This window comes from Salmo salar, chromosome ssa01 (assembly GCF_905237065.1).
Source record: "Salmo salar chromosome ssa01, Ssal_v3.1, whole genome shotgun sequence".
Lineage (NCBI taxonomy): Eukaryota > Metazoa > Chordata > Actinopteri > Salmoniformes > Salmonidae > Salmo > Salmo salar.
Genome location: NC_059442.1, coordinates 128,751,046 through 128,769,988, shown reverse-complemented (window position 1 = coordinate 128,769,988; position 18,943 = coordinate 128,751,046). Strand labels below are relative to the sequence as shown.

At 41.3% G+C, this 18,943-nt stretch overlaps 1 protein-coding gene across 1 annotated transcript; it reads right to left on the bottom strand.

Moving 5' to 3' along the window:
* Nucleotides 1-76: 76 nt before the first annotated feature.
* pja2 (praja ring finger ubiquitin ligase 2) lies at nt 77-18,211 on the bottom strand. The gene is made up of 9 exons (XM_014126770.2): nt 17,948-18,211; nt 15,108-15,302; nt 13,529-14,573; nt 12,903-13,064; nt 10,419-10,604; nt 5,827-5,938; nt 2,837-2,951; nt 760-875; nt 77-574 (listed from the first exon to the last, which is right to left on the bottom strand). Exons 2-9 carry the CDS (start codon nt 15,298-15,300, stop codon nt 449-451), a joined length of 2,055 nt encoding a protein of 684 aa, XP_013982245.1. The 5' UTR covers nt 15,301-15,302; nt 17,948-18,211; the 3' UTR covers nt 77-448.
* Between the last annotated feature and the right edge of the window lie 732 nt (nt 18,212-18,943).

The following is an 18,943-nucleotide window of genomic DNA, read 5'->3' as shown; positions in this document are numbered from 1 at the left end:
CGACTTCATCTGACTGACTTCTATACAAACTGAGTAAGGAAGTTATGATTTTGATAGAGTTCTTGAAGACAAAGCCTTACCCACACTACAGCCTTTATTGAACAGGGGAAACAAAATGATTTAGAAAATGAGTACAATAAGGTGCATAATAAGCAGTGCTTTCAACTGTATAAAAAAAAAAAAGTGCATGTAAAATGCGTGAACAAAAATCTGGGCTAAACAAATTGCAATTGCCTATCCTTCATTAAAACATACATTCATAACAAAAACTTGATTACACATAATATTTTCTCAGAAAATAAGCCTGAACTGTCACCCTCAGACATGGAACTTGTTTACATGTGCAGAACTAAATAAACCTCATGAAGTGCTAAATCGCGGAGAGGCAGTGACAGAAAAGGTATTTTTAATTTAAGCGTTAGAGGCTGTTGATTGGTCCCCAGTGGATTCACCGTGTTCCGGCTGCGCTGTGATTGGACGGAGGGATGTACTGATCCGACACAAACGAGGTGGGTGCAGGGGTCTCAGCGACAACAGGCAACAGGACATGACGACAGACAGGGCAAGTCCCAGACTAGAGAGAGCAGATACCATAAGTCAATATAAACAATCATTATCACAAAAGACATTCTGACACAGGCCAGGTGCTAGACTGATGCCACCGCCACCATCATTTAAATTACATGCAAATGATCACATACATGAAAAGGTTAGTCTTAAAAAAAGGGCTTCAAAATAAGTAATTATCCACACACACACCTTCTGGAGCCAGAGAGTCACACAGATCTTGTGGAACATGTGGTGGCATGGCAACTGGGTTGCAATCTCATCTTTGATGTACTCACAACAGCAGATGGCACAGCACTGTTCCTGCCCTATAGAGAGGGGGAAAGAAAGGCAAGGATAAAGATTGAGGGATGCATAGAGAAAAGGACAAAGGATATAAAAAGAGACAACGAGAAAGGCCCAGTCATACTGACAAGGAGACACACAGGAAGTACTAATTGTAAGTGTCAGAGAACGGCGCCGCGCCATCTATCACTTCATGTGCTACAGCCCCAACCACACTGTTCTGTATTCACAGCCCCAAGCATTCACGTTCCATCAGGCTCGAATCGCTAGATCCACGTGCACACAGATGGAACTGTACGCTCCGACACATGGCATGACGAATGGCGGCCATCTTGCCTCAACGCCTGCATGTCGTGATTTATTCCCGAGGACGCCTGGCGTGTCATAAACTTGACGCGGCGCCAGTGCATGAAAATGTTATTTTCCCCCTCTCACATTTACATTATGTGCCTATGACTCATATTATGCATTGCTTTACAGTTATTTCCTATCGTGGCACCACATCGGCTCTGTAACAGCGGGATATTGCCATACGGAATGCATTGATGTGTTGAGAGATTGTGAAATCTCTTTTTTATGATCCATTTTCTGGCAGAGTTAGCAGACTAATAAACAGAGCTTCAAGTCTTTATACCACTACGTGGCCAAGAGTATGTGGATACCTGCTCGTCAAAGATCTCATTCCAAAATCATGGCATTAATATGGAGTTGCTCCTGCCTTTGCTGCTATAACAGCCTCCACTCTTCTGGGAAGGCTTTCCACTAGACGTTGGAACATTGCTGCAGGGACTTGCATTAGTAAGGTCGGACACTGATGTTGGGCGATTAGGCCTGACTCGCAGTCGCCGTTCCAATTCATCCCAAAGGTGTTCGATGGGGTTGAGGTCAGGGCTCTGTACAGGCCAGTCAAGTTCTTCACACCGATCGACAAACCATTTCTGTATGGACCTCGCTTTGTTCACAGGGGCATTGTCATGCTGAAACAGGAAAGGGCCTACCCCAAACTGTTGCCACAAAGTTGGAAGCACAGAATCGTCTAGAATGTCATTGTATGCTGTAGCGTTATGATTTCCCTTCACTGGAACTAAAGGGCCTAAACCATCTAAAACAGCCCCAGACCATTATTCCTCCTCCACCAAACTGGCACTAGGCATTGGGGCAGGTAGCGTTCTACTGGCATCCGCCAAACCCAGATTCATCCATCAAACTGCAAATGGCGGAGGGTGATTCATCACTCCAGAGAACGTGTTTCCACTGCTCCAGAGTCCAACGGCGGCGAGCTTTACACTACTCCAGCCGACGCTTGGCATTGCACATGGTGATCTTAGGCTGCTCGGCCATGGAAACCCATTTCATGAAGCTCCCAATGAGATTGCATGGCTGCGTGCTCGATTTTATACACCTGTAGCAACGGATGTGGCTGAAATAGCAGAATCCACTAATTAGAAGCTGTCCACATACTTTGTATATTTAGTATATTAGTAGCTCATTTCTGACTTTCAGACAGTTAGTCTGGACTGGACTGCTGGTTGGCTAATGGCAAAACTGACTAAAGACCGAGGTTGGGGATTTACAGAGTGGATAGTCTCACTAATTTGGCTACATGTTTTGTTTTTATTCTGATACAAAGGCACTCATCATGTTGGTATTAAGCACTGCATTACCTAGGCCTGTTACAGTAATTAGTGCACGTCAAATTAAAATAACTAATCTTACTCGTTCCACCACTGAAAATGTGGCTTTGCTTGAGCTTTTTCCAAAGGTCATTCTGAATTTCAACATTGACCAATGAATAGAATTCTTTACAGTATTGCACATTTAGCAGTATTTAGCTACTTACACCCAGAATGAGTGACAATCTCCATTTTTCCCCCAACACAAAAGCGGGCAATTGCACACATTAACAATACAGCCAATTCAAAAGGGAGCAAAGGGAAGGGTTAGTCTGTTAGGACAAGATGTGGTCCTACCACTGTAAACTTACCACTGTGGTCCTCCAATATGGTGATCTGAGGCAGACACTCGATGATCTGTTCTGTAGCAGGAGGGTGAGCCTGCTCCACGTCGATGGACAGAGACTCAAGGTGGGCTAAAGCCGCCTGTGAACCAAACAGACGATCAGGTGCCAACGTCCTTACGTGGTAGTTACAATGAAATTATAGTGTAGGTAGATACAAATTTTTAGGAATGTGTCTCGATGTTGTACAAGACCGCAACACGGTCTATCAACGTAAGATGGCACCATCTTGAAAAGCACATTTGAAGCAAACCTTTTAGAGATGAATGGTGTTTAACCTGTCTGGGCTAGGGGGCAGTATTTTCACGGCCGGATGAAAAACGTACCCAATTTAAACAGGTTACTACTCTGGCCCAGAAACTAGAATATGCATATTATTAGTAGATTTGGATAGAAAACATTCTGAAGTTTCTAAAACTGTATGAATGGTGTCTGTGTATAACAGAACTCATATGGCAGGCAAGAACCTGAGAAAAATTCAAGCAGGAAGTGAAAAGTCTGAGAATTGTAGTTCTTCTTTTGATTCTCTATCGAAGCTACAGTGTCTGTGGGGTGACGTTGCACTTCCTAAGGCTTCCATTGGCTGTCTAAAGCCTTCAGAAAGTGGTTTGAGCATTCTCCTGTCACTGGGCAGAGTATAGGAGCTCATTCACTGAGTGGTCTGCCTGGCAACAAAGGGATTGGATATGCGCGGTCACGCAACCACGCCGTTCCTTCTTTTTCTTCTTGAATGAATATGCTATTGTCCGGTTGGAATATTATCACAATTTTACATAAAAAATAGCATAAAGATTGATTTTAAACAGCGTTTGACATGCTTCTAAGTACGGTAATGGAACATTTTTGACTTTGTCTCTTGTTCCGCGCTCGCGCGTTATGCCTTTGGATAAGTCATCTGTACGCACAAACAAAACGGAGGCATTTGTACATAAATATGGATTATTTGGAACAAAAACATTTCTTGTGGAAGTAGCAGTCCTGGGAGAGCATTCTGATGAAGATCAGCAAAGGTAAGAGAATATTTCTAATACTAATTCTGAGTTTAGGTTGCCCCGAACTTGGCGGGTGTCTGAATAGCTCACCGTGATGGCTGAGCTATGTACTCAGAATATTGAAAAATGTGCTTTCTCCGTATAGCCATTTTAAAATGTGACACAGCGGTTGCATCCAGGAGTAGTCCATCTATAATTCTATACATGTATTGTGTAACATAATGTCCTAGGAGTGTCATCTGATGAAGATCGTCAAAGGTTTGTGCTTCATTTGCTTGAAAATGGCTGTGTGATTATTTTTGTCTATGTACTCTCCTAACAATCTAATGTTTGCTTTCGCTGTAAAGCCTTTTTGAAATCGGACAATGTGGTTACATCAAGGAGAAGTGTATCTTTAAAATGGTGTAAAATAGTTGTATGTTTGAGAAAGTTGAATTATGACATTGTTGTTTTTGAATTTGCTGCCCTGATATTTCAGGGCGTCCCACCTAGCCCATAGAAGTTAACAAATATGGTCCTAAGATGCTTCCGTCTGCACTTACGCCCTAAGTGACTCGTGTCATTGTCGGCAAGGCAAACCAGTTATCATGATTTCTGAATTATCAAAGTAAATAAATCAATCACAGCACATTGACTCATTCAGCAGTTTTTACCTGATTAAGTAGAATACTATAGGAATTGAATGTTGAAAGTTCCATTCATATTCCTGAAACAAGTTGAAAATTATGCCGTTCTGCTTCCTGTTGACAAGAACTTTTGATAAATAGCCCAATGTTGTTTTGAAGTGTCCAAATCAATAGTCAATACGCAGAAACAGTTTGTGATATATTGAAAACCTAAACATGCATGAAACTAACCCCCCCCCGTTTAGAGAACAACCTGCAGAAGACTGTCTGCTACATTTTAAAGTGTTAACGTTTCTGCGACACCCTTATCAAAATCTAAGGGAAACACTGTTTTGTCGATTACTCGTATTGAAATCAATAGAGCGAGTGTGGCGGGGAAATCAGGTTGCAAGTCCTGTAAAAACTAGCACAGCTCAACAACAACAAAAAACACACGGTTTGAAAAATGAATACATCACTGGTAGAGGACAACTTCTAGAAGACAGCCAGCTGAACTGATGCCAACGCGGTAAGTGTAATGCAACACTTCTGTTAAATCGCTCATATTAATTACACATTGAAATCAATAGAACGGGGGCAAAACGTTTGGGTTGTATCCTCTGTTTAAACATACCTTATACAAAGACCATACGGAAACTTGGAATAATCGATATATATAATTGGTTAGATTATCATTTGTAGAAGGTTTCTATCTATATTTTGGAATGGCAGATGTACATTTTGGGAGGCAGCCATCACAGAAAACAGACAGAAAACAAACCACTTCCAATGAATCACAACCCGCTATAGGACATCAACAGTGACAACTGTTGGCTGCTATTTCAGTGATAGTTTGTCAAATCTGTGTATTGGTGTGTCGCTTTTATAGAGAGCCCGCACAGAATTGTTCTCTAGTCTGTCCATTTGAATTAGAAAATGACAAATCGAAATAAAACATTTTTAAAGTACAAAATCTTAATTCATCGTGATGATTAAACTTTTATACTAACAAAAATAATGTAATCCCCCCCCCCCCCAATTTGATGTGTTCAAAACGTGAGCTTGTGTAAATGTAGTAACACATATTGTCCAAATCCTGGAATGTAGCATAACATAAAATATGGCAAAAATAATTCCATATTTCATTTTAGGATGATAGTAAACGAAGCAAACTTGCAAAATATTACAGTAACCATATATACTGTATTTTCACTAGTTTCACCATTTAGAGATGATCATCATTAAAAAAAATATATATTTCTTATGCATAATTTAACCAGGTGCTCTGGAACGAGGTCCCATAGTGACTACGCAGCAGTGCATTCGCTGTCCCTTGAAGAGTCTAGGACTTGGGCCTTACCTCCATAGCTTGGGCAAGGCGCTCTTCAAGAGCCATGTATGTGAGGAGCTGAGGATCCACATAGGAAATAGCCTGGGCCATCCCAAAGCCCTCTCCAAAGTCATCAAGCAACCTAAGATGAAGCAAAACAAAATGCATTTAATTATGTTGATTTCTCTCATAACAATAGTATACCATGTCAATTCTTCCTGGTCAGTTCACATGGTCAGAGAAAACTCCTGGCTTTACATACATCTTACATTTAGTGAAGTGAAACTACCATGTTGTAAAAGTCAACAAAGTACAGGCAAACATTCACACCGCCGGGAAACAAAGGATCCTTTTCTATGATGAGAATTTCAAGAAATTCGAGATGCATTGCTTCGATAGACATGACTAATTCAAACTTGAGAAATTCTCAGGTCTTGAACACTACCTCTGGAGGTTGCGCAAGACACTCGCTGGACAGTTGCCCCCCTCTAAGCAGGGCAGTATAAACAGAATTGTCTAGCTGAGTACAACATTCATACAGTAAAAATACTAATAGCATAGCAATGTTTTTGAAACAGCTGAAATGTATATAGACATTATCACTATATTTGAGACTTGTTTTCAGTGGCAACCTGTCGTTCAGGGCAGGTGGGGCAGAGAAATTAGAGATAAAATGAATTGGTGCTCATCGGCCATTACAAGTTAGAAGTCGAAAATTCAACAATGAGTAGTTTGGAAGGAATCAGTAGCTAACTGCAAGCGTTGCAACGCAATCACTAGCCTGCTATTCAGTGGAGAGGGTTTGTAGTCCAAGTCTTGGTTTAAGTGTCTCTTTTCAAAGCTTAAAAGGTCTAAACATTCGATACCACGGGCCAGAAAAGGTTGAATACATTGGCCACGCTGTCAATCCAGCATGACTTCTGCCGCGTTCAAAACAACTGGAAACTCGTAAATCTCAGACTTCAGTGAGTTTAATAAGACAACAGGAAAAAATATATAATAAATAAAAAAAGCTCAAACCGGGAAAATACGCTTTAAAACGGTCATCCAACTCTGAATTCCAAGTCGGGAACTTGGGCCTCTTTCTAGAGCTCCGACCTGAAGATCACTGACGTCATGATTCGACCTTGTTTTTTTCCCCCCGACTTCCCAGTTGTCTTTAAAGCACCATGAATCCAGAGAATGCCAGACTTTGATGACACAATTTGCCCACAAAAAGGACTGCCACACCACCTTCCTGTCCAAGTGAGCACAGCAAGGTGAGTCCAAAAATGTCTTATATGCTGCTGCATAAATTATGTAATATGCCAGGGAGATGTGTACTTCGCTCATTAATGTCTTAATCAAAATTACGGATTGCCTCTTATCCGCTCGTCATCCCCTTATGACATAGTTGGTACAGATCAATTGTCAGTAGAAACCACATTTTTAAAAAGGCAGTAAATGAGGCTGAATGAACTGTTTTGCTGCCAGACAAGGCTCCGCTGATGTAGTAGTGGTAAGGATTAACTCCATAGTGCTGAAAATAAAGCTTGGCTGTTGGGACAGCTTTATGTAGGCCCTAACAGTTTGTGTGCACCGTTTGTCACCGTTATTGTGCAATGAATGTGTTGTTTAGTGTTGTGTTATGGCTTTGCTGGCATTGATTTATTTATTTATTTAACTAGGCAAGTTATGTTGAAAACAAATTCTTATTTACAATGACGGCCTACTCCGGCCAAACCCGTACGACGCTGGGCCAATTGTGCGCCGCCCTATGGGTCTCCCAATCACGGCCGGCTGTGATACAGCCTGGAATCGAACCAGGGTCTGTAGTGACACCTCTAGCACTGAGATGCAGTGCCTTAGATCGCAGCGCCATTCAGGAGCCCCCAGAATTCAGAACGGCCCATGTTCTGAATTCTGTCGCTGTACATTTCACTAAGTGCTGAACAAATAGCATGCATCTAAAAAAAAAATAATACAAAAACATTTAAAAATGGAGAGTTTGCCCCACCAAGATTTACATGCTAAAATCTCCACTGCTTGTTTTATTGAGTTTTCACCTGAGCCTGTTACATTCTGATATTGCCGCCTTGTCTTTAAGGGACACTCAACAGTGTTCCCCCACTGGCTGCTCTGAGCCACCGCCCAGGCAAGAAGCATCAACATTCTCAGTCGCAATTTTGCATTTACCTCATACAATAACTTCCACGATATTGATTAAATAAAGCCGGGTTTGTTCTCAGGTAACTTTAATACGCTGAAACCGTACTTGTATATTCGTATGAAAGGGGTAATGCTAATGTTGCTAGCTAGCAGTGTTATTGTCTTGCAAGCTACATTTAGCTAATGGATGTACGAAAGATGATTTAAAAAAAAAATAATAATAATAATTATTATTATTGTCTGCACATTATTCAATGCTGTAATATGGTTTGGTAGCATTGTTCATGTGAACCCAATATGTTTTAAAGGAAAAGTTGCTCACATCGTTGAATAGTTTGCAAGCTTACTGCCAGCCACAACCAAAGGTTAGGCAAGGATGTAAATGTAAAGTGAAGTGTGTACATAGTATGTAAATTAGAAACTCTTCAAGCTGCCTCCCTTTAAATGTTCCGTCAATGAGCATAGCCTCTAAACACAAAAGAGCCTTAACTTTTTAAGGTATAGGGGGCAGTATTTTCATTTTCGGATGAAAAGCGTGCCCAGAGTAAACTGCCAAATATTCGGGCCCAGAGTCAAATATTTGCATATTATTAGTAGATTTCGATAGAAAACACTGAAGTTTCTAAAACTGTTTGAATGATGTCTGTGAGTATAACAGAACTCATGGCAGGCAAAAACCAGAGAAAAATCCAACCAGGAAGTGGGAAATCTGAGAATTGTAGTTCTTTTGAATCCCTATCAAAACTACAATGTCTGTGGGGTCACGTTGCACTTCCTAAGGCTTCCATTGGCTATAAACAGCCTTTAGAAACGTGTTTCATCCTTCTCCTGTTACTGGGCAGAAAATAGGAGCTCAGTCAATGAGTGGACTGCCTGGGACCAGTGAGTTGTTTACTGCGCAGGCACATTTGGCGCACCGCTCCTTCTTTTTCCTCTGTAATGAATACGCCATTGTCCGGTTGGAATATTATCAACGTTTTATGTTAAAAAGACCCTAAGGATTGATTGTAAACAACGTTTGACATGTTTCTACGAACGGTAATGGAACTATTTTACTTTTCGTGTCTGGATTTACGCTCGCGCGTTATGCCTTTGGATAGTGATCTGAACGCACGAACAAAACGGAGGTATTTGGACATAAATATGGAGTATTTCGAACAAAAAGAACATTCCTTGTGGAAGTAGGAGTCCTGGGAGTGCATTCTGACGAAGATCAGTGAAGGTAAGATAATATTTATAATACAAATTCTTAGTTTTAGTTTAGTTGACCCCAGAACTTGGCGGGTATCTGTATAGCTTGCTTTGATGGTTGAGCTATGTACTCGGAATATTGAAAAATGTGCTTTCTCCGTAAAGCTATTTTATAATCTGATACAGCGGTTGCATTAAGGAGAAGTATATCTATAATTCTTTCAATGACTGTTGTAAATTTTATCAATGTTTATGATGAGTATTTTTGTAAATTGATGTGCTCATTCACCGGAAGTTTTGGTGGGAATAAATTTTCTGAACATTACGCGCCAATGTAAAATGGGGTTTTTGGATATAAATATGAACTTTATCGAGCAAAACATACATGTATTGTGTAACATGAAGTCCTACGAGTGCCATCTGATGAAGATCAAAGTTAGTGAATATTTTAGCTGTATTTTTGGTTTTTGTGATGCATGTCCTTGCTTGGAAAATGGCTGTGTGGTTTTTCTTGTGAAGTTTATGTCCTAACATAATCTAATTTTATGCTTTCGCCGTAAAGCCTTTTTGAAATCGGACACTGTGGTTAGATTAACGAGAAGTTTCTTTAAAATGGTGTAAAATAGTTGATTGTTTGAGAAAATTAAATTATGAGATTTTTGCTGTTTTGTATTTCACGCCATGCTATTTCACTGGCTGTTGATAGTGTGTACCGCGGGTGGGACGCTAGCATCCCACCTTGCCCATAGAAGTTAAATTATACACTCAGTGTAGAAAACATTAGGAACACCTTCCTAATATTGACCTCAGAACAGCCTCAATTCGTCGGGGCATGAACTCTACAAGGTGTCGAAAGAGTCATGTTGAGTCCAACGCTTCCCACAGTTGTGTCAAGCAGGCTGAATGTCCTTTGGGTGGGGGACCATTCTTGAAACACACGGGAAACTTGAGCGTGAAAAACCCAGCAGCGTTACAGTTCTTGACACACTCAAACCGGTGTGCCTGGCACTTACTACCATACCCTGTTCAAAAAGGCACATATTTTTTGTCTTTCCCATTCACCCTCAATGGGCCACATGCACAATCCATGCCTCAAGGCTTAAAACCCTTCTTTAACCTGTCTCCTCCCTTTCATCTACACTGATGGAAGTGAACTTAACAGGTGACATCAATAAGGGATCATAGCTTTCACCTGGAAAGTCTGTCATGGAAGGAGTTCCTAATGATTTGGACACTCAGTGCATCTCTCACAATTTGTAGTAAAAAGCTTCATGTTTCCCCACCTCCACTCAGCGTCCAGGTCCTCGCTCATGCTGGAGTCATCCTCCAGGTTGTTGTTACCGTCAAGGATGAAGAGGCCCGGGTGGACAAAGTGACTCATGCCGTCGGGGTCTTCGTCACTACTGCTGCCCGTCTCTTCGTTGTACATCAACCAAGGAATCTCCCCCTCCTCCAGAGGTGTAGGCTCCCTGCACACACACACACACACTGGCTATGTTCATTGGGCACCAGACAGAAGAAAACAGACTGAAACAGAGAGGAACTTGTCCAATAAGGAATATTGATTTTCACCTTGCAACTGAAAATAAAAGTGTATGTACTGGAAAATGTAGGCTATGCAACTCGCTATTTATCAAGTTACACACATACGCAAACAAGCCAGAACTACTGTACATCTTAGCTACTTAACTCATCAAAATCAATATCCACGGGAATGATTCAGCCTGCCTCAACTGATTTAATGCAAGACCTTGCTTGGACAGTGTGCTGCTGTGGCACTTAGCTTAATCGTCATTCCAGCCCACACCCTGGTTCAACATCACAGCAGTAACACATGGAGGTGTATATCTGAGGGCTGGCTGTGTTTACCAATGAAATTCTATATACAGTGAGGGAAAAAAGTATTTGATCCCCTGCTGATTTTGTACGTTTGCCCACTGACAAAGAAATGATCAGTCTATAATTTTAATGGTAGGTTTATTTGAACAGTGAGAGACAAAATAACAACAACCCAGAAAAAGTCAAAAATGTTATAAATTAATTTGCATTTTAATGAGGGAAATAAGTATTTGACCCCCTCTTAATCAGAAAGATTTCTGGCTCCCAGGTGTCTTTTATACAGGTAACGAGCTGAGATTAGGAGCACACTCTTAAAGGGAGTGCTCCTAATCTCAGCTTGTTACCTGTATAAAAGACACCTGTCCACAGAAGCAATCAATCAGATTCCAAACTCTCCACCATGGCCAAGACCAAAGAGCTCTCCAAGGATGTCAGGGACAAGATTGTAGACCTACACAAGGCTGGAATGGGCTACAAGACCATCGCCAAGTAGCTTGGTGAGAAGGTGACAACAGTTGGTGCGATTATTCGCAAATGGAAGAAACACAAAAGAACTGTCAATATCCCTCAGCCTGGGACTCCATGCAAGATCTCACCTTGTGGAGTTGCAATGATCATGAGAACGGTGGGGGATCAGCCCAGAACTACACGGGAGGATCTTGTCAATGACCTCAAGGCAGCTGGGACCATAGTCACCAAGAAAACAATTGGTAACACACTACACCGTGAAGGACTGAAATCCTGCAGCGCCCGCAAGGTCCCCCTGCTCAAGAAAGCACATATACATGCCCGTCTGAAGTTTGCCAATGAACATCTGAATGATTCAGAGGACAACTGGGTGAAAGTGTTGTGGTCAGATGAGACCAAAATGGAGCTCTTTGGCATCAACTCAACTCGCCGTGTTTGGAGGAGGAGGAATGCTGCCTATGACCCCAAGAACACCATCCCCACCGTCAAACATGGAGGTGGAAACATTATGCTAAGGGGGTGTTTTTCTGCTAAGGGGACAGGACAACTTCACTGCATCAAAGGGACGATGGACGGGGCCATGTACCGTCAAATCTTGGGTTAGAACCTCCTTCCCTCAGCCAGGGCATTAAAAATGGGTCGTGGATAGGTATTCCAGCATGACAATGACCCAAAACACACAGCCAAGGCAACAAAGGAGTGGCTCAAGAAGAAGCTCATTAAGGTCCTGGGGTGTCCTAGCCAGTCTCCAGACCTTAATCCCATAGAAAATCTGTGGAGGGAGCTGAAGGTTCAAGTTGCCAAACGTCAGCCTCGAAACCTTAACTTGGAGAAGATCTGCAAAGAGGAGTGGGACAAAATCCCTCCTGAGATTTGTGCAAACCTGGTGGTCAACTACAAGAAACGTCTGACCTGATTGCCAACAAGGGTTTTGCCACCAAGTACTAAGTCATGTTTTGCAGAGGGGTCAAATACTTATTTCCCTCATTAAAATGCAAATCATTTTATAAAATTTGACATGCGTTTGTCTGGATTTTTTTGTTGTTATTCTGTCTCTCACTGTTCAAATAAACCTACCACTTAAATTATAGACTGATCATTTCTTTGTCAGTGGGCAAACGTACAAAATCAGCAGGGGATCAAATACTTTTTTTCCCCTCACTGTACATACAGTTGACTGATGAATGCAAAGTCTAAGTGCAGTGGTCCCCAGTCTCAATTTGAATAGGTTCTATTTAACTACGCCAGATAATTACTCATGTCTGCCTTGCTCCAGATTAGTGCATGCATTTAGACCAGTCTCAAGCAATTGATTGCATTAATCAGGAGTGAACTGTATATAAGGCCTGTATCATCATGGTGTATTTATCAGGAGTGAACTGTATATAAGGCCTGTATCATCATGGTGTATTTATCAGGAGTGAACTGTATGTATATAAGGCCTGTGTTATGGTGCTTACGCAGGGGGCAGGCTGAGCTCGGGTACGTCCTCCAGACTGCTGCTGTTGCTGATGTGCAGCTCGTCCAGGCCGGGCAGAGTCTCCCAGCTTTTCTGACGCTCCTTCTCCAGGCCAGAGTCTGACGTCCACGAGGCCGACCACTCCCCCTCGCTGCACTCCGAGCTGCAGGCACACCAACGCACACGGATGTGTAAACACGCGCACACACACACACACACGCGATTCCCCCTAGTAAACACCAACCAATCCGCTAGCAGAGGTCTTAGCAGTAAACACAAGACCTTCGCTAGCAACCTTTGCTTCCTCAGTTAATGCTTTATCAGGACAACAGAGAGCTTCGTATTCACACTTTCTGGGAAAGGCTTAATAATATTGCGAGTTGCAATGTCATGGTTCATCAGAGATCTAGAAAATGACCGGTCTACTTTTATGAATAATTCCAAGTGCAGACAAACTATACTGCTAATGTTTAACTGACATTTTCCATCACCGCAATCCAATACTTATGATTAGATTTCACTGACCGTATCCACACTTTCTGCGTGTTTTGTGATATTTTACTAGGCTCTAAGACCAAGAAAAGGTTATTACGTAAAAAAATGTATATATAATGTATATTATAATACCTTTCCTCAGCCTTCATGAACGGAGCACACGTCTCATTGAAATCCTCCAGATCTTCCCAGATATCCTCTTCATCATCTGAATAAATTTTGCTACCAGCCTCTCCATGTTCACACCACCTCTCTATAGGGCTAAACCCATTCGACTCAGTCTGAGGAAAATCAAAGAGCATCTCCTGGTTTGGCCTTTCTGTTTGCGTCAGAAAGAACGGAGGTGCAGACACACACTTGGTCTTGCTGGCCTGTTTGGCTAAGCCATAGTCTACCTCCTCGCGGTGAGAACTCTTCCTCTTCTCCAGGTGTGTTTCACTTGTCTGCTTACGAATTTTGGGCCTCACCACCATCTCCGACTGTGTCCCTCTCTGGTTGTCGTTCCCCAGCTCGGCAGGACCTTTGGGACCGATGGGAGAGCCACCGGCTGCTAGGTCATCTGGTGTATGGTGGTCCTCAGTGCTGTTTTCCATGTGATCTGTTCCGTTGTGTTCTGATATATTCCTCTCAGGAGGGGGTTCCTCTGTGTTTGAATCCGATTTAGGATCGGTTCTTGATTCTTTCACTGACTCAGTGTCTCTGAGGGAACAGTCTGTCCCTTCACACGATTTTGTATACAAATACGAGTGCAAACCGCTGAGATAGTCAAACTCTTTACCCAGCTCGAAGATCATATCATCCAGTCTTTTCTGGAGACCGTGAGACAGGTCGGAGCCCTGCCCCTCCTCCTCCTCGCCTCCACTACTGTCCGGCTCATAAGCGTCAATATTTACAAAGCTCAATACGCTAGAATTAGAAGGGTTACTGTCCTCGGAGATAGGCCACGCACTGGCTTCAGCACTTTTCTTCAAGACATTTTGGTCCTGGTCACAGGCTACAGATTGGTCACTCTCTAGTTTCTTGTAATGGACGGAGCGGGCTTCCGATGGCTTCCTAGAAGTTGACTGTTTCTTGTGGGGAGGATCTTTACCAGATTTGGCTTTTACTTCTGGGTGAACCGAACTCGATGACACAGGAACGCTGGCGTGAAGCGTCGAGGAGATGTTCCCTTTTGAAGCTAGAGGAGTAGAGGGAGGCATTTAGTCACAGCTAAAAACACAACCAAAACATCTACCATGACTTGTCAATACACAATGATTACACTTGTTGAAAGAGAAAGGAGGAGAGAGACAATAGAGCAAAGACAGAAAAAGAGCGGTCCTTGTTTTCTGAATACAGATATAGCGTGCAGCAGCTCCAACCAGACATATTTTATTAAAAAGCAGAATAAGGGATTCATAGGCTTAGCTGCTCACACTGCATTCCATGTCACAGGATAAATCAATCCAAACCTCAAGCTATGCAGTACTCACTCACATGCTGCTGCCCACTATACAATCTGCTTAATGGTCTGCCGTGGATGATGTCACAAAAAACAAACAACTTCCATTGATTTGCCGAGCTCGTTATCATTGTTAACATGCAGAAATATAGACCTGTATCATATGCTCTTCAGACTCAAATAACATACATCTTGTCCCTCAGCTAATCAACGCACTGCAAATGGGACTTGAGATGGCGCATAATAGATGTATTTGCACCGTGAACGTACGTATGGAATGCGCTCTATGGACACCGTCCATTTCCGTAGCTGTCCAACCCTCCACACTGGCTAGGTTCCTGTGCTTGGCAGAGGTTGGACGGAAGCTAACGTACGCATGCCTCCTGCCGTATCTCCTTCCTGTTATTGTGTGATATCCAACAGCCGGTTTGGGCCAGGCTGGCTTGCCAGCTTCCTGACCCATCACTAGAGAGAGAGGAAATAACAACATTGAAATATACAGCTTCAAAACTAAAAGCTGCAAAGAGAGTGACTGATGGTTTAATCGAACCTGAAAGTACCCCAATTGTCTGAAAAGAGGGAGGGTGAGAAAATGCAACTTTGAACTTTGATCCATACAAAATACAGAACAGTAAAGATACAAGAAACATTGCTGCAAGCCATTATGGTTGTGGTGGGCTTCTGTACACTTAAAATCTGTCTGGAAATGTTGGCAAAGGAAAGCGAAAACACTGAAATATGATTAACATGGCATGAAAGAAAAGTAAACAGTCATGGTCTTGCTAAAATTCTTGTTGACCTACAAATGTGACCGAAATTGAGAAACAGAAAAGGCAGAAAGTGTATATACACTATCAAATTCAGTACTACCAGCAGTGCTACGAAATTATCCAAAGAAAGTATGATATGCCTCTCTCTGGCTGGGTTCAAATAAAATATTATTTGTCACATGCGCCACATGCGCCTGTGAAATGCTTACTTACAAGCCCTTACCCCTTTTCTTGAACTGCATTGTTGGTTAAGAAAATGTTTACGAAATAAACGAAAGTAAAAAAATACAATAAAAAGTGACAAAATAACAATACCAAGGCTATATACAGGGGGTACCGGTACCGAGTCAATGTGCGGGGGTACTGGTTAGTCAAGGTAATTTGTACATGTAGGCAGTGGTGGAAAAAGTACCCAAATGTCATACTTGTAAAAGTAAAGATACCTTCAGAAAATGACAAATGAAAGTCACCCAGTAAAATACTTATTCAGTAAAAGTATTTGATTTTAAATATACTTAAGTATCAAAAGTATAAATAATTTCAAATTGCTTAAGATCAGACGGGACAATTCCCTTATTTTTATTATATACGAATAGCCAGGGGCACACTACATCATGCAGACATATTTTACAAATGAAGCATGTGTTTATTGAGTCCTCCAGATCAGAGCCGGTAGGGATGACCAGGGATGTTCTCTTGATAAGTGTGTGAATTGGATCACTTTCCTGTCCTGCTAAGCATTAAAAATGTAAAGAGTACTTTTGGATGTCAGAAAATGTATGGACTAAAAAGTACATTATTTTCTTTAGGAATGAAGTGAAGTAAAAGTAGTCAAAAAATTGTAAATTAAAAGTACAGAAACCCCCAAAAAAACTTAAGTAGTACTTTAAAGTATTCTTTACATCACTGCATGTAGGTAGGGGTAAATAGATAGTAAACAGCAAGTAGCAACAGTGTAAATGTGTGGGGTGGGGAAGAGTTCAATGTAAATAGTCCGGGTGGCCATTTGATTAATTGTTCGGCAGTCTTATGGCCTGGGGATAGAAGCTGTTAAGGAGCCTGTGACCTAGACTTGGCACTCCGATACCGCTTGCCGTGCAGTAGCAGAGAGAACAGTCTATGACTTGGCTGACTGGTGTCTGACAATTTTTTGGGCCTTCCTGGGGTTAAGTTTGTTAACATATCGTTGCATAACATAACATGCATTATTATCATCATCATGCCTTGTGGAAGTAACCAACAACATGACTTGGGTAAGGTGCAACATGACTTAATAACCAGCTAATGGCAAACAAACATTTAGCTAGATTATGGCACTAACTAGACAGCTATGATTGAAACGGAATAAGCAATATTGTAGCTAGCTAGCAAGCTGAATAATTACTGCAACCGGCTTGCCATTGTCTTGCTTGGTTACAAAGTTATTTTAATGACGCCATTAGCTTGCTAGCTAATTGCACCCAAGCAAAATATAGCTAATTGATTCAGATTCATTGTTTAATAGTCACATGTACAGGGTTGCAGGTGTGATTGCAGGGTAGTGACAATCTCCGCGCTCCAACATGCATGACTAAGTAATATCAAATAATGAAAATGGTCAAAAAAAATAAAATAAAAAGATAAATATAACTACACACATCATAACTGTAGCAGTGATGAATAAATCAAATGTCCATTGGGGGTGGAGGCAGAGTAAAGACTTGAGGAGGTGGAAATTGCTGATCATTGGGGGGTGAGGGCAGCGTGACCCTTGAGGGTTGTACTTGTAGGGGTCAAGTGAAATAAAAACAAAAATATATATATATTTTTAAATCAATAATACACATTAACAACTGCAACATTGATGAATGTCGTTTGGGTACGGGCAGAGTAAAAGTCCGTTGTGGGGGAATAGCAGGGGGAGCAGGTGACGCGTTAGCTAGCTGACTAAGTTAACGTTAGTGGTGGCTATTCAGTAGCCTGATGTGATGGTCTGAAGGTAGAAACGATTGGCCCCGATACGATAACAGTAACGTTAGTCAATTTAGCTGATTATTAGTGCGTGTATTTTCACAAGATAACATTTTTATTTGTCGATCGAACTTGGAAAGAGCTTGGCCCTGGCCTAACGTTGGCTAACTAACTGTGTTGTGTTATGCTAGCTAACGTTAGCTTGTCAAAAAAGCTTCCTCTTCTGGTTGTCAACGATACATGCAGTAAACTAGTTGGCTACTGTAGCAATTTTCAAACAACAAGGGACAAAACCTTTCAGTTGTTATCAATCAAACATTAGCGACCACCTTATTTTCAACTAGCTTGCTTATTTTAACCAATATCAAATACAAAATATGGTGGTATTACCTGTCCCCGAGACTTCCTCTCCGTCCGAAACTGCGAACAAGCCTATAAGCCAACGTCATCCGCAAAGTGTCATGTGACCGGCTTTCTCCAATCAGAATGTCCGAGACTGCATTAGCAACATAAGTAGTGAGGAGTAGGAGTACGCCTTTTCAAACATCGTTTTAAGCTTTGTTTTACTATTTACATTTACAGCTGATTTCGGGATTGTATATCGATTCGCTCCTTAAATATTTGTCATCTGGTGTATTCGTTTCAGTCTCTGAATTGCCTAATATAACTTTTCGCCTCCAGCTCCGGACATCACGGCATTTCCTGAATTTGCCTAGTGCGCATGTGCGCCGAGAAGTACGTCCAGTCCGGAGCTCGTTTTCCATGTTTTTTTTTATATATATATTATTTTTTATTATGAACACAACAAATAAAAAATAAAAAATAAATATAACAAGAGTACATAAACCTAACAGACAGGGGTATTACATATCAAGATTCGTTTTCAATTTGTTAAATACTTTTATGGTGCTATTGCTTTTTTTTTTTTACATTTACTGATAATTTCAAAATAATATTTACATTTTATCTTAAATAATGTGAAAAGGGGTTTGTTCTCTGCCCACTTCATTTATGGATAAAGAATCTTCCATGAAAGATAAACAAATTAACAATGAAAGTTAAATCAGGGTCCATATCATTTGGATCAAAATAAAGCATAATATCAGTCTCTCAGATTACCATTAATAGTTGTTTCTTTTTAAATAAAATCTTCTAACTCACTCCAAAGTCTTCTGACATAAGAACAGTCCCAAAATAAATGGTCAAGAGTTTCTGGGTCACAACCACAAAATACACATTTGTTATCAATAGCTATTTTAAATCTATGTATAATAAAGGTCTTTACAGGGTAGATTCTATGAATGAGTTTGTATGATACTTCTTTCACCTTATCACTTGTTCTAGGGCTGCATTCCAGTACATTTTAGCAGAGGGAATAGTAACATA